The sequence below is a fragment of the Calypte anna genome, chromosome 4A (assembly GCF_003957555.1).
Source record: "Calypte anna isolate BGI_N300 chromosome 4A, bCalAnn1_v1.p, whole genome shotgun sequence".
In the NCBI taxonomy this organism is placed as follows: domain Eukaryota; kingdom Metazoa; phylum Chordata; class Aves; order Apodiformes; family Trochilidae; genus Calypte; species Calypte anna.
The window spans coordinates 16,745,859-16,762,731 of NC_044248.1; the positions used below are offsets into that span (position 1 = coordinate 16,745,859).

The following is a 16,873-nucleotide window of genomic DNA, read 5'->3' on the forward strand; positions in this document are numbered from 1 at the left end:
TGGCTGTTATTTGTTGAATAATATGCTGATATGGGACTGTGTAGTGCCCAAAATTGACTCAAATAAATATTGCTGTGTTTTTAATCTTCAGGCAAGCTTTCTGTATTATAAATATCTTTCTAGGTAAAAACTTTAAAAACTTTGTGAAACTGCAAATTAGGTTTGCCTGTGTGATTTCCATAACATCAGAAAAAATCCAGATAATCATAATCCAGATATGTTTCAATTTCAAAACACACTCTACTTTTTTCACCACAGGTGAAAAATGTGCATTTTTGTTTCTTTATAGAAATATTTTGTATGTGATAGATCTGAGAATAACGTAGAAGAATTGTAACAAAATACACTTCTAAATTGCAGTATAGTTTTATATGGCTAAAACTTTGTCACTTATATTTGGTGTTCAACTGCAAATACATAACCTGAACTCTGTCCAGTGCCAGGCTGTATGTTAAGGCATCTTTGTATTATTTCATACAGAAAAACTAAGGCGTAGTCTTCCAAACCTGTCCAGGACATCTAACATCCAAGTTGAGTCTGTGAAAAATAGCAGAAGTGACTCAAACTTCCAAGTGCCAAATGGAGGAATACCTCGCATTCAACCTCAAGCCTCAGCCAGTAAGTACCTATAGAGACACCTCACTGTGTATATTAGAATTAAGTGATGCTACTCAGCTGACTTCCAGTTTCATGGCAAACATTACATGCCACACTGGATAAAGCTAATACTGCTTTTTAATCATACCTGTGTGAGTCTGCTGTTTTGGTACATAAAATCTGATACTGGTTACATGCAAAGAACATCTGATCACCTATTAAGGTGTCTTTCATAATTTTGTATATGTGAAAGTAGTATAAAAAGTATAAATACAGTAGTTAAACTTCAGGAACCAGTTATTTTCTGTGGTAGATACAAGGTATAATGCTCTGTACTGTTAAATTTTCACACTGTAAAAACTTGATAGGCTATGAAGATACACCTAGATTAAGTTTGCTTGTTTTTTAACTAGTGAAAGTTGATATGAAAACATTTATGCAAGTTTAAGCCTTGTTTGCAGTTTCTTTTGTTTTGTCATCTAGAAATTATATATTCATTTGCAGATACTATTTACTTTTTTAAGTGTCAGTTACCTCTTAGAAAAGCTTTGGCTGAACTTGTGCCCCATGGAACAAAGCAGCTCAGAGGTGCTCTAGTGGCTGCTAGTTCATCCAAAAGTGAAGTGCTGATATGACAGTGCTGCAATTCTCACAAGTCTCTTGAAAATGGTGACCTTAAAGAGGCCAAAACAAATGAAACTTCAATGTTCAATGCTTCTTTATACGTCAATATTGACAGTTCCTGTTTAAATGTTTCTGGACCATTTTATTTTAAAACAAGTTTCAGAATTTAATAACCTTGTGTGACATTTTCAAGGGAAGAGCACATTATGAATATTATGTGTAGAGCTTTGAACTATAAAAGTTCTATGATTAAAGTTCATCAGTAATCTAAATATTAGATAGAAAATCAAAGGTAATATTTCTGAATGAAACTCATTTATTTTTTTACCCATTGAACAGCAAAGTCATACTGTGACATAACTAGTTGTCCCTGTTAATTGGTCCTTTCAAAACAGGGTGTTAATGCAACCAGATACTTAAGTGCAGAATAAGGAATACAGACTATGCCAATGGCTCCAATTTCTATCTTGCAGTGACTCAGACCAGATGTAAGGGTTGTGTGGACAGTGAGTCCCAGGTGTGTGATACTGTAGCCAGAGAAGTTAGCATCACCTTGTAATTGGTCATGTAGTTTATCCCAGCTTCCTTTCACCTTACCCCCTTCTTCACACACTATTCACAAATGCTCAGAAGGTGGGATTTACAACTGAAAGGATGTGTGTAGTTCAAAAGCAGGACTGCTACCTATTAGGCAGGCTTATCAGACTATAAAGCACTTGGAGCAGTTGGACAGCAGCTCTCCAAGCGTGTTATTTTTGTGATAGGAATAATAACCAAAATTACCTGAAAGAAAATGAAGGAAAAAATATTTCTAGTAAAGAAATGTACAGATTTTATTTGGTATTTTAAAATTGAGTGAACTTGTAAGGAAAGCTTAGTTGGCTAGAGGGCTGTTTCCAATACTAAAATTAGATTTACAGTGAGACTTTATGGAAAGATCAGACAGCAGAAGACTCAATATTCAGTATTTAGTTAGTTCTTTTATTGCAAGAGGCAAAGTAGTGTGACTTGTATTTATATGTATATTAATTTTTTTCAACTTTTGGATGCATTGAGAATCACAGAAATTGCTACTTAAATTTGCTTGCCTTTCATGGGAATCTTTCCCCAAATGTGAACCACTCTAGACCAACTTACATTTAAATGTAAGTGAAGTATCATTAATAAAGCCCAGATTTCTAGCTTTTACAGTTTCCCTGCTCTTACAGATGTTTGTCAGAGTCTTGCTATTGACAATCGTAAAACGGTTTGTGTATGAAGTCAATGAGTAAGTATCTTTGCTTAGTCCGGAGTAAAAAAATTTCTGCAAAATTACATTGTATAAAAATTTCCAGAATTGTGTCCTTTTTATAGTGTACTTTTTGTTTCAATGGTTTTATATTTTGTCACCTTGCACAAAGCACTGTTAAATTGCCGCGAATTTTTGTTTTCTTTTGGCAATGACTTCTGTGTCTTGGGATTCAAAGCTTCCTCATATACCTGCTAGTTTTGCATGAGCTTACCTTTGCAAAGATGCTGGCTTGCCACCCCAGGTCACTATTTTTCTCCTTGTCAAAGACCTGCTGTTCATAATTTACTTGCACATTTGCTGTGGCTGCAACACTGAACTTGCTATGGTTGCTGGCATTCAAAAATGAGTTAGGAATCCAGTGAGTTTCTGAGAAAACAGTTCCTGTTATGGTTACACAGGCAAATTTTAAATTCTTAAAGAGTAGAGGGAAGACACAGTATGCTTAGAGGTATAACTGTATAATGTGAAAACATTTGGCATTTTAAGGTTTAATGTAATGTGGTGAAAGATAGAACTCTTCTTGAAAAGAGATTGAGAAAATTAAATAGCAATTGTAACTACTGCACTCTTCATTTACATCTGATTCATCTGATTCTCCATGCTGTTATGCTGAAACTTCTTGTATATGAAAGTTATTAAATACATCACCTTAAAACACTGGAAGATACAGTAATATTTGTGTTCCCCAAGAAATAGATATCTTTTAGACTTCTAAGAGTTAGAATGGCAGGAAGTCTCTGTATTTGGATCTTACACCACATAGTGCAAAGCTCTAGACCTTCTAGGGTGGCTTTCATACAGGAACTCTGTGCCTTCTAGTGGATTGTGTGTGATACTTGTGTATTTAGCCGGGACCCTTAGCACATGGGAGTTAAATCTTTAAGCAGAATTAAACATAATACTTTTCCAAAGTGCTAAGACTGTTCAAGCTATCAGAGAAGTAACTAGTCTTCTTTCCAAGAACCAGCTAGTTGGCACATTCAGAGTAAAAGAATGTTTTTTAAGGAAACTGCTCCAGTTGAACTGATCAGAAGTAAACATTACTACATGTATTCAGCATGTGACAGGTAATGGAGTAGTGTATAGGGAGCACTTTAAGAGCAGCAAATAGGATGGATAAGCATGCATTCCACACTTATCTCAAACTGCATGTTTCCTCAGCATTGCTCACATTGCACTGCCTGAAGTTCTTTTCAGTGGTACAGAATTGTTTAGCTATAGAGTCTCTCTTTCCTGGATCCTCCTCTGAGTAAACAGGAATTTGATATATCTATTTTTAATCCTTTCTATATCATCCCACATCTCTGATTTGCAAGTAGAATAAATAATGATGGAGGAAGAAACTTAGTGCCATGTGCAGTAGCAGATTTAAATCTAACTGAATGAATCGGGGCAAACAAAATACAAGATCATGAATATGGAGGAAGAAGCTATTCATTTTGTGTGGTATAAGAAAAACACCGATTCAGTAAAAAAAAGTATAATGGGATACTTGTGGACAGAAACACTCTGTCCAGTGGCCTGCCTCGCTAAATTCCTAAGAACTGTGCTCATTTTTAAACATCTTACTATGCTTAATTGTCTGTTCATGCATATGCCTTTAAAACAGTTCATAGCAAGACCATGTGCCAGAAATTGAATAAAAATTGTGCATTGCCATGTGCTTTTTTGCATTAGATTCCAGTGGGCAGAAGGAATAGGGGGTTTTATTCCTATTAGCCACATGCAGCATTTTATCATAAACACTTTATTTCCTTTTTGTTCTTAGCTGAAAATTACTAGGTTTATTTAGTTACCAAGTTATTTAGTTACTAAAATGAACAGAGCACCTACTTGTATTTTCAGAATGAAGGTAAAACATAAGATGAATTTCTATAGTTCACGAAATATTGTGAAATGTGCACTGACTGAAGGATGGGAAAAGTGATGGCAATTAGTATATGCTATCAAGTTTAGAAAAGGATTAACTAATATTATTAGGAAGTCAGTTGTTCCCATGCTTTCTTTTGTAGTGATAGTAATCCTATCACCAATTGATGAATGAGCTTCCTTGCTTGGGGTAAGGATCTGTATGCACAGCTGTTCCCCCATCCTTCTTCCTTCTCACTATGGGAATAACCCTTGGTAGGACAATGAGTTTTATGCTGGTATAAAACTCCATACACTGGGGTGAGCAGAGATGTTTATTCATAGCTTGTCACGTTGAGAAGCCTTTGTAGGCAAAGCTTTATTGCATTTACTGCTTCCCTTCTCCTCCCCTTTAAAATATGCTGTGGTGAAAATACGCTGAGCTGATGCGTTCTTTCTGGCAATAGGTAATTCTCTCCTTGCCAAGTTCCTGCAGCTCTTGGAACACTGGCTTCTCTTTTGGTAGCTGGTAGGTAGTGAGGTCATATCAAGGCAATATCAGCCCTTGAACATTACTAAAAAAAAGACAGGATATAGGAGGGATAAAAAGCAGTTTTTGTCATGCTTTCTACAAGCTAGCAGCTGATAATTCTTAGTGTTGTCTCCATTTTAAGCTTGAGTCCTCTTGCATACTTTTTGAGGGGAAAAAACCCAGACATCTCTTGAAATGGCTTAATGGCTTATGCTTGCTTAACTGAAAAATACAACTTTTAAAAAGTATGATCATTTTTAGCTTTTGTATAGTGTTAGAATATTTTTTGAAAACCTTAAAATGAAAAGGTTAGTCTTGCTAGGTCGAGTTGAATTTTCATCTTTGTATCTAATCTTGCACTCATATCGCTGTAGCATGTTTGCTAGGTGGCTTGTTCTGCCTTTGGTGTATTAATTTATTTTTTTTTCTGGGCTTTTTGCCCTGCAAGAAGCTTTACTCTTACAGAATCTGCACGTTTTGCACTGCAAAATTTCTGACACGCTCCTCTGTAACTCTTTGCCATTAAGAGCAAGCACCATTTATAAAACCCCACTACTTCCAGAGTCATAACAGCTTTTTTGAGTGTTTTACTCAGTCTGTTCCTTGATGCTTCACAAGTGGATGCAGTTCTGAAATTCCCAGTGAAATTAGTTTTCTTACCTTCTTAGACAAATATAACACTTCTTGTCTTTCAACAGCTCTGCAAAGGCAGAAAAATTTGCCTCGTGCTGCCTTCAAAACCAAACAGTTCCTTCAAACTCCATCTACAAAAGGAGGTAATAACTTACAGCCTCTTATCAAGCTCCAGCAAATCTCAAATAATTGTTCACCTGCATTAAAGCTCACATATTTGAAATTAATAAAATTGCCATTGCATGTTGAGATTAACCAAGTGATCCTCACTGTATGAAAGTTAACTTTTTTGGTCTAAACATGAAAATACAATCCTGCATTTTATAAGAGGAAAAAAGTATTAAATTGTATTTTGAGATAAAATCTAAGCATTTGTGACTTCATGAAACCAGGATTAGAAAAGTGGTTTCCTGAATCCGTATTTATTAGGGCTACATCTGGTAAAGCAAAAGTTGTAAAAACTGGTGGGTTTTTTAATTGTGAAAAATATGGAGGCAAGTGAAAATATTATTTGGTCTGGTAACAAAAGCTATCCTTGAAAAGATGAGCATCACATGCCAGCTTGTTTTGTGTATACATATGCAGGTTTGCTTGCACATTCTCTTTTCCTCTCAAAAACAAATGATTAACCCCAACATACAGTAATATAGATGTGTGGGGTTTTTTTCCCTCAAGGAATTAGAGACTATTCTCTCTAATACTCTGTATAATATTTCAGTTTGGTAATTGCTGAAGTTTGCTTCTGTTTAAGAAAAAAATTAAATCTATTGTGTCTTCGATCCAATTGGACAAGTTTTAACTGATTTTTACTTTTTTTTTTTTTTTAATAAGTTCTTGCATATGTCACTACCTCTGTGTCACTAGTAAGAGAACAGGTTCATTATTTTGTTTCTAAGCATGGCTGGTCCTGTGGGAACAACACTATGACAATCTAAAAGATCTAATTTTAAAGATTGTTTCATGTGGGACCAGTTCCTAAGCACTGGAATCCTTTAAGGATTGTAAGAGTCCTTTGTGCTGATGCTGAGGGTGGCTGACAAAATGCATGCATTTCTCTCAGTGGTGCAACAATACAGACTTCTTTGTCAGCTTCATCCCATGCAGAAAGTTTTAGGAAAGTATCATGACTTTGGTTTAATAGGGTATCTTTAACAATCTGTTGTATTTCATACTAAATGGAGAAAAGTTCTCTTGGTGTTCTGCTTTGGTTTAAGACCACCATCTTGATTCCTCTGCAAAGTGTTCTCTGCTGTCTTTCTAGCTGGCTGTGCCTTCACCTTCATCTGGATGTCTGAAATGCTTATTAGGTCTGTGGCCTAGTCTGGAGCTGTGGAAATGTACAGAATATTAACTTCTCTTTGAGCTTACATTATTTGTAAAATAATAGAGAATGAGGAACCAAGCATGTTGCACCACTAGTTATACATTCCAGTTTACAGTCACTGTCATTCCTCACTGCAACTGAGGACCCAGCATGTCCCTTTCAGTCATTTACTATTTCATAATCCATGATGTGTTGATTTTCTTGCTTCTGATCTGAGATTCTCATGATACAGAAGCATTATGCAGTAGTGAAACAAGGCTTTTGTTTCAAAAGAATAAAAAACTCTGAGGAAAAATTTGCTTTAGTTTCTTAAAACACTCTTCATTACATAGCTTGGCACCTTTCATGCACAGATGTTGGCTTTTTTTACCATTTTGTGTAAAACAGTTCAAAATACATTCAAATACTGTACCTGATTTGCTAAGGCCTATAGAGCAATCCAGTATCAGGCAGAGCACTGAACCATCGAATGGCTTGGGTCATCTAGTCCAGCCCCCCTGCAGTGAGCAGGGACATCTTCAGCTAGGTCAGGTTGCTCAAAATCCTGTCCAACCTAACCTTGACTGTTTCCATGGATGGAGCATCTGCCATCTCTGAACAACCTGTTCTATTGGTTTACCACGTTAATCATAAATTGTCCTTATCTAGTCTGAATCTACCTTTTTTTTTTTTTTTCTTTTAGTTTAAAACCATTACCCCTTGCCGTGTTGCTCTTCTAAAAAGTCTATTCCCATCTTTTTTATACGCCCCCTTCAAATACCAAAAGTCTGCAATAAGATCTCCCCAGAGACTTCTCTGCTCCAGGCTGAACAACCCCAACTCTCTCTGCCTCTCCTCATAGGGAGAGATGCTTCAGCCCTCTGATAATTTTTGTGGCCCTACTCTGGACCCACTCCAGCAGGTCCATGCTTTTCCTGTACTGAGATGATGGAATAATTTCTTGATTTGCATCATTTTACCTCATTTGTTCTTTTGTATCAGTCTGAAACATCTCATCATGATTATTATGAATTAACAACTGCATTAGAATTGATTCTGGTTTCAAGTTGGTGTGCAGCAGCTGGCCTTGGGGTGCAAGCCAGATGAAGTTGTAGCTTTACAGCATCCTACTTTTCCAGGTGGGGATTTTTTGCTCCCTGCCCACAATCCAGAGTGAGTGGGAAATCTAAATGTCATGACTGCACAGTGCCATTTATTGTTGCCAGATGTTGTAATTGTAATTGGTTATAGTTGTTTAGTTTCTAAGGGCATGGAAAATTGCTACGTGCTACCCTTACATGTTTGTGTTTCTATTAAACATGAGTCAGCTCAGTGCTGCAGATGGGTATAGAAATACCAAAGTCTGACTAAGGCAGTACCTCTCTTTGTGATCCTGTCTTACAGATAAAGAGTTTTATTAAATACACAAAACCATTTTAAGACAAAATTCTTTATATATAAAGCAGAATTACTGGGCAGTTTGCCAGAGATTGCATCATGTTGACTGCTTAGGAGATCACAGCACACAGGAAGACAATTCACTCCTTTATGTACATGAATGAATGCAGCTCTCAGCAATGTCTGTAATGCTGTGCTGACAGGAAAGACTTGGTGAATTGACAGCTCAAGTTGGAACCATGGTAAAATATGGTCAATGGAAAACTGGGGAGAATGGAGAGGACTAATTTACTGGATGCTTACTTTCACTGGGATTGTGACAAGCTTCTTTCAGTTACAACTTTTCATTACTCACATTCTGTGCCAAAAACTTTTTCCCTGTTATATTTGTGAGAAGCCCAAAGCTGTATTGAGACTTTAAACGCTGGCATTGCTCTGCTAGGCAGTTGCTAATGTGATGCTGTGCTTGTGTTCTGAGCAAATGTTGTAATGTGAAGTTTAGTGGTAAAAGCTCCCTATGTTTGCACTCTAGAATCACTTGGAAATTATGCAGATTGAATTGCACCACATTTTTTTAAACTTACATAATCTATCCTAGGAGCACTTTGCTGTTCTTCTTGTCCAGTCATTCTGCTCTTAATGCTTTCCTCAATCCATCCTCTGGCTTGACACCAAGGCTTTTCTTTTAAGGGTTTTTATTTATTGTTGCTATTTACCAATCACTATGTATTTTTTAATTCTTTGCTACTTTTTTTGTTAGCTGTTCCCATGAGTGGCTTCATGCTGTGTTTGATATCACTGTCAGAGGAAAGGCCCCCTTAGATAATCCAGAAAGGAATTCTCATCTGGAATGAGGCATATATTAATCTTCCTAGACATCCCCTATAAGAAATCACTTCAAAACACAACAGCAAAACTACCACGTCCTCTCTACCCCATTTAGGATGCCGTGCTCTTGTCACTACTTGTCCCTTCTCACTCCTCATACTTCTTAGTGGACTTAGCAAAATTATAATAGCTATGTGAGGGACCATCTTCATTACGTACATCCTCTGTCAAAGAGGATGCAACTTTGTCTGTGCAAAAATGTTTTAGTGCGTGCAAATTCACTAAATTTAGATGTGATTTTATTTTATTCTTGATTGATTTAATTTACTGACCCACCCTAATCAGTTTGAAAAGCTGGTAAAAATCAAAGTATTATGATGATGGTTTAGCTTAAGTATTCTGTTTTGTGGTACATTACGGATAATCTGAAAATATTTCTCATACTCAAGAAGAATTGTGCTTAAGGTTTGGCATTGTCAAAGAACTGTTGAATATTCAGGCTTATTAACCTTTCCCAAGAAGGACTTGGTAAACACCTTGCATACTTACCTCAAATACAAAGTATTTGAATACAGAGATCAGTTGTGCTGGTAACTTAAAGTTTGTAAGAGGAGGAAGACTATAAATTATTGTCTGGTTTCAGTTTCACAGCTTAATCTCTGATGTAAATAGGGCTGACCCTCCTTTTTTTTTTTTTTTGTTCCCCTCAACCAGTAAATCTGGAATGAGACCATATCTTTAGATGAATTCTAATTCAATCAATTTGGTTATAAAGAAACAGTAAGATGCTCTGCAGTCAGAGTTTCCTTATTGAAAGCTAATGCACACTTTGAATCCTTTTAAAGATTATCACAGTAGAACACCTTATTCAGCGTGTTCTTTTGGGGATAGCAAGTAGCTTCCTGAAGAAGTTACATTTCTTCTTAACAAATACATTTTCTTCTGCTTCATTGACTGATATAACTGTTTGAGCTGTACTAGTATTACTTATAAATCCAGATAAATAAATACTTGTAGTAAGCAAATGGGAGATTAGAGTTTTATCAAAAACACAAGCCAGAGAGGACATCTGAATTCCTGTTTCTCATTGCTGCTTGATTGGCTGAATTCCATTATCCATTCTGTATTGTTTGCATATTCATGTGAAATAATTTCCTAATAGTAATTTCATTTATACTGTAACTTGATCTTGAAACTAATTTCTGTATTTTATTTTCTAGTACCACCTTCAAGTAAATTCCGCTCACCGGCAGCACCGTCTCCCCTTGCTCTCCGACAGCCAGTGAAAGCATTCAGTAACCATGGACCCAGTTCAGTTGCTTCTCCAGAAGCCACACAGCTGCCACACAGTAGTTCTTCACCAGGGCCTCTTGCAGCCCAGAGTTCAGGCTTGCCAAGCCCTGCCAGCAGTATTAACAGCACTACTCTGACCAGACCAGCAGGGACAGCAGGGATGAGGAGTGGTTTGCCCAGACCCAGTGCCCCTTCCTTGGGGGGCATCCCAGTGCCTCGTAGCAAACTTGCACAGCCTGTTCGCAGGTGAGTATGTGACAGGCAGTCTTAGTTTGCAGTTCTTACAATGAATTTTGCACATTGTGTTTCTGTGTTTCTTTCTGCGATTCTCATGTTGATCTCGAGGTCTTCGGAACGGAAATAGAGACCTCCATGTGAAGTATTTGCCTATGTTTACAAAACAGTTTTGAAGCAAAACCGAGAAAAAAGGTCCTCTGAATTAGACAGTGAATGTAAAATGAATAATGAATGACACTGAACTAAGTAAATAAAGTTAATTGGAGCAAAGTGTGCTTGTCCAAATCACAACTTGTCTTATAGAAAAGCATTTTACTTGTTAAACTTACATAGCTTTTTTTTTTTTAAAGTTTACACACATAATGCAGTATCTGTACACAATGCAATAATGAACTGTCTTATCAATGTCAAGATTTTGAGGAAAGCAAAATGTAATACTCTAAACAAAGATTTTCCTATTTATACATCACTAGGGAAAAATGGTCTGGTTTAGATGGCAGCAGGATAAGTTTGTATTCTCACTGAATTTAATAGCAAAATATTTTCTGTCTATGCAAATGTTTTTCTGATGAGGTAATTGCCAAGATGCAACACAGAGTCTGAAACTGAAAATACTTTGGGTTTTATGTTAGGTAGGCTGTACTGCAGTGAAGTAAAATGGTATTTTGATTATTTATAAAATGTTTACATTCTTGTGTATTGTAGTTGGAGACTTCATCAGTTAAGCATGAAACTGAAAAATATCTCATTTTTATTTTAGATCATTGCCCACTCCCAAAACCTATGGCAACGTGAAAGATGAGAGTTGGAAAGATGGCTGCTACTGAACTGCAAAGCTTAATGCAAAGTTCCAGTGCTCATGGATGCTTTCTCACCAGGCTAAAAGACAGCTTCATTATACAAACTGTTCAGATATGACTTTTGGGATTTGTTAAAATTCCAAACCTCTCTGTCTCTAATTAGCACAAACTGGCAGAGATTATAAAGCAGCACTTTAATGACATCTAACATCAGATGTTTGGTGATCATACAATCACTTCTACATTAAATCACTCTCAGTTCTGTTTTGTTGGTTTTCTTCTTGCTTGCTAAAAATGTATCAATATGAGCATTTATGACAGTGGCCAATGTCTGGGCAAAAACCTAACGAATGCCAAAGAAATGCCCATCTTGAAAAAAAAGGCAAGTGTAACAGTCAACTTACATTGTCCAAAATTTCATTTTCAGCCTGTTTTAATTAAGCAGAAAAATTGGTGAATATGTGCTATGGAAAGAAGACTACTGGAATCAGAGCTAATATTCTGATTGCAGACTGCTGCAGTGCTAGTGAAACATAGCTTTTAACCATTGTAAGAGATTCTCACTGGAGAAAGTGGTACGTGCGTCCTTCAGAAAGAATCAGAAGTTACTCTGGGGGATTAGGCTGAACAGTAAGTAGTAGCCATGGCTTTTATTAACATTAAAAGTTTGAATGTAGCAGAAACACACAAATGCAATAGTGTAGCTTGCATCTTTCCGATGTTGATTTATCATGCTCTTACATGTTTGATTGCCAAAAGGGCTTACTATCAGTTGTACAATCTTTCTAACCTTAAAGTTCCTGGCTCAGGAAAGATGGCCTTTGCTATTGTAGCCACATTTTTAACACATGGCTCACTATTTGGGGAAAACTTTTTTTTATAGCAGGTATCCTTACAAAGGAAAGAGCAACTTGTAATGTTATTTTGTTCTGATACCATACCACTATGCTTGCAGCCTGGAGCAACTGTAAATGCTGATTGATAAGGAGAAGGAAACACAACTATGCACTTGTTACATACAAATTTTAAGGTAATGAGTTGACTCTTGATGCCAAATGATATTCATTTAGGTGATGTTCCATGGTATGAGGCAGTTTTCTGTATCCTATTTTTTTACTTTCATCCATTTCTTAGATTGGTTTATTTTAAATTGTAAATATTTTTACAGAAGATATTGCCCATATAAGTGTGTTTAAATATGTACTTTGCCTTACATATGTTTATCTTACATTACTGGTAACAGACTATAAAACCTGCTCTGTCTGTTTACAAACTATTAAATTCCTCTGGTGGCTCTGACTTTGTCACATTTTGCTCAGAACAACTCAATCATCTATCTAGCATTTGAACCATTGTTTTATGTTTTGGAAGACATCATGCAAACATTTGTAATTAAAGTTGTATTGGGTGGGACTAGTGAAATGGAAAAGGTTTTGTTTGAAGCTTTTTCACTATTTTGGATGTACAGTTGATGAATGTGAATGGTATCCTTTGTGCAACAACTGACAAACACTAGAAGTTGGAATGGATGGTAGGTAGCTTTCAACCCCACAATTATCTGAGTTTGGAACTGCTGGTGTGTTTTGACTCCCACCACTAGGAGATAACTAACCCTGAAATTCTGGCACTTGAATTTCAGGCCAACATTAACATTTATTTCTGGATGAAAAGCCATGCAATGCTACTTGACTTGGAAGAAGCCAAATAGGAAGGAGTGGAGACTAATTTGCAGCTCTGATTACTCAAGCAAATTTTGGGTTGATGAATGACTTCATGCTTCAGACCAAGATCTGTGCTGAGACTTTGAAGCCGGGGTATCAAATATACTGTAATTCAGTAAGAGTTCAGCAGGGGCAAAGAAACTGCCTTGCACCAGGAGACCTGTACATACCACTTACCTTGCATTGTGTCGTTTGCTGGCACAGATAATGGGTGTCAGGATCTCATGTCCCTGTTAAGCAAAAAAGAGAGGACTAGATTGGATGCATGTATACTCACTAGTGCCTGAGTTTTAACATTTCAACATTTTACAAAGCAGTGCTGCAGTCTTCATTGGAAAAGGTGAATTTTAATTGGCAGATTTTATCAAACACTTGATTGACTTTTAAATTTTGATAATCAGTTTAGATTGCAAAACTGGGTGGGTTACCATGGATGCATCAAACTGTTGTGTGTTTCCTTCAGTTAAGTAATTCATCACTTGGGTAAATTCAGCTTAAGTTTTATAAGGGTTCTTTTCTCTGCTGTTCTCCCCTGAAATACAGCAAATTACTTCCTGAAAAAACAGACTCTGTTTACTAGAAAGCCTTTGTGCATTACCAGTTTATTGATATCAGGAAATCACGGGGCTCTGTGTTTAGAGATTTACTACAGAAGTGTGGAAATATGGATTTGATAAACTAGTGCCTATGATTTACTTAACTTATGTTTGATATAGTAGTAAGGGTTTTATGAATGTGGATTACTTTTTGTGCCAACAGCTTGGAATTGTTGTATGTGTGTAGGCAGAAAGACTTGTTCTGTTTCCAAAGTTATTTAATTTTTTTTTGTGTTTGAATGTTTTTGTAATTGTTAAAAGTGTAAAAAAAATATATAAAATATTCTTACCACAAAATCCTTCCTGGATCATTATTTTTATTAAAAATTGTTTTTAAAAATTCAGAGAAGTGTTGGTTTAGGGCTTTTTTGGTTGGTTGGGTTGCTTTCAATAATTGTATTCACTTTCCCAGAAGTTACCAACATCAGCCTCTGCCCTCTAATTCATCAGTTGAGTACAATGATGTATTTGGGTGAAATCTGTGTTTTAGTTGACAGACTGAGGTACAGGTTGTGCCTCTGGTCTGGAAGGATAATGCATAGTTCAGATTTGTGTGGAAGAACTATTCTGATTTTTTTCAATCAGAGCAATTTGAAGTGAGCAATTCCCGTTCACTTCAAACCCCCACATGGGACAATTTTTTCATTTTGAAAATTCTGGAATTTATGTAGAAAATTGAGCAATGTAAAAGTGTAAGTAAGCCTTTGAATTAAGGACACCTTTTTTTAGCTCATATGTGAATGCCTCTATCTCTAGGCTCACATATTTGAACTTGGTAACTTCCTGTAATCTGCTGTTTTCTACAAAGCAACGTATGCAATAGTAATGTGACTGCCATCTTTTTCTTAAACTGGTTTTAATAAAGTTAATCTAGGTTTTCTTGTATTTGTTGGCCACTTAATATTAAATCTGTTTAACAAAATATAACCTGTAAGGCTCACTTTTTTATTCCAACATAATATTTTGTAATTAAGACATTAGATTAAAATGTTTCCCACTAGTTAGCTGTGACCTACTTACGTAGAGCTGGCTTCACACCTACTTATTCTAAAATGTGATGCACTAACCCCTTCCCTCATTGCTTTTTAGTTCTTCAATCAAGTGCCATTTGCCTCACACCTTTTCAGGAAAGTAGAGCAGTGTCAAAATCACAGGCAATTAATAGCCTCTCCCATGTCTCTTTTAGTAGGTTTCCATAACAAACTTCTATATTAAACTATTGTTTATAATTAGCAACATCACATTGCAAGACTCAAGATAGAGAACTGTAGAAGCAGTATTATTTTGAGGGCACACATGACAGCTGCTTTGCTTTTTGCATAGAAGTCCTAGGTCATGTTTTATTCAATAGTGTGTTACCCTCTAGGAGTCCAGATGCAATGTTGTAGGAAAAATAAGTGAAGGACACAAAAGGTTGAAGCTGCTTATGCTGCTGAAGTCCTGGAGTGGCTGCAGAGCATCCAGTTTTGATTACTTAGAGCTGATCTTTTAATAGAAATATTCCTTGGAAAAATGGGGGAAACAAGTACCACAGCAATGTGCCTTTAGTTTGGGATTGTTTCTTATTGTGATGGTTGCTTTGATTTAAGGAAACACACAAAAATAAGACAACCAACCAAAAAAACCCAACAAATAAACCTCCCACCTGCTCTGCTCTCAACTTGCTTCCTGTCCCTTCTGCAGGAGGAAGCTGACACCTACAGGCAGTCAATCTACAGTCGTTTTGTTTCAGGAAGATGAGGCTGGGATTCAGGGGCTCTCTGGAGCATCTGTTTTACACACAGCTTCACAGTACTGAAGGTGCTCTCTGCTCAGAGTTAAAGACCTGAAAGAAGCAGGTTCCAGTAAAGTCAGTTCCACAGGATTGTTTTATAATGTATTTTGCTGGTATTTTTGACACTTATCAGTGTCCTCTCCACTAAATGATGAACTCTCTTGTGACTATATTTAAGCACTTACAGGACACAAAATGTAACTGGAGCAATTAAATTAGTTTACAGATCTTCAGTGGGATTAAAGGAAGGGGTAGCTAAAATTACTGCTTACCAGCAGCTTAGTGCATCATTCACACCTACTACAAATAGCAAATTGGAAAAAAAGTAAAAAACTATGAGTTTGGAAAGCTGGAGATTCTCTGTGCAGTGTGGGACTCTCAGCTGAGACTCAACTGAGTGACTTGTATCTTTCACAAGTCCTAAGGCTAACCAAAGGATACTTCTGTTGTAAGCTTAATTACTATCATCAGCATAGAGGTAATCATGTATGTGCATCTTCCTCTGAAAAAGTATTTTAATACTTTTCAAAGATAAGAGGACATGTGATGCCTTCTCCCCCAGAGTGTTTAGGCTTCTGCTTCTGTTAAATTACACCCGAAAGCTGACTTCTGTTGTCAAGTGAGGTTCAAAGATGAGCATGTTCGGAAGAATGGTGCTTGCCTTCCTTGTGAAAAGGTGACTCTGTGTGTTACTTGGCTTCTGGTTATCATGCTCAACATGCCTGGATTCTTCTGTTCTTTTCCATTCTCTTTGCTATTATTTTCTTGAGACTTTAGCCAAAATTTCAGATTTTCACAGCCCTGCTCTGAGAGAGCTTGTACAAACAACTTGGTCTGATGTCAAACAAGCTGCTCCCCATGCCCCCAGCTTGTGTCTTAAGCAGCCTGAAACCAGCATCCACCTTCCTTCAGCAGCAGGGCTGTAAGAAGAACCAGGGGAACACCTGCCACACAGGCCAACTCAACTTCACAGTCAATATGGGAGATGCTTAGTGTAATTTTTTTTTTCAAGCTTTCTTACAGCTATGTCCTTTGATAAATCTGAAATTAATTGAATCATTTCTCAAGTGAATGGTAACCCATTTCTGAAAACACCAGCATTTCTTGGTTGTTTTTTTTTTTGTTTGTTTGGTTGGTTTTTTTGGTTTTTTTTTTGTTTGTTTGTTTTTTTTGTTTGTTTGTTTGTTTGTTTTTTTGCTAGAGGTAGTTGGTGAAATGAGTCACCTGGTATACTTCTCTGCTGGTTTCTATATAAACTTGCTTTTTGGCTTTCAAGGAGAGGGCACACATAGAGCAATTCTAGTTTCTCCCTGTAAGGACAGTTAATGTCTTCAAAACATTGAAGTGGTCCACATTAGAGTTTGAGGGGTTTTCACATGAAAACGCTCTGTTTAGTAA

General features: G+C 36.7%; 1 protein-coding gene across 2 annotated transcripts in view; it reads left to right on the forward strand.

The window, feature by feature from the left end:
• Window positions 1–13,998, forward strand: part of SLAIN2 (SLAIN motif family member 2) — a 33,543-nt gene extending 19,545 nt beyond the window's left edge. Inside the window, exons 6-9 of one of the 2 annotated variants that reach the window (XM_030449789.1) lie at window positions 481–618; window positions 5,591–5,668; window positions 10,275–10,593; window positions 11,345–13,998. In XM_030449789.1, coding sequence (XP_030305649.1) covers window positions 481–618; window positions 5,591–5,668; window positions 10,275–10,593; window positions 11,345–11,411 — 602 coding nt within the window. In that variant the 3' untranslated portion in view covers window positions 11,412–13,998. The remainder of the gene's footprint in view (window positions 1–480; window positions 619–5,590; window positions 5,669–10,274; window positions 10,594–11,344) is intronic. The other variant, XM_008491819.2, reaches the window with a different exon arrangement.
• Window positions 13,999–16,873: the final 2,875 nt, after the last annotated feature.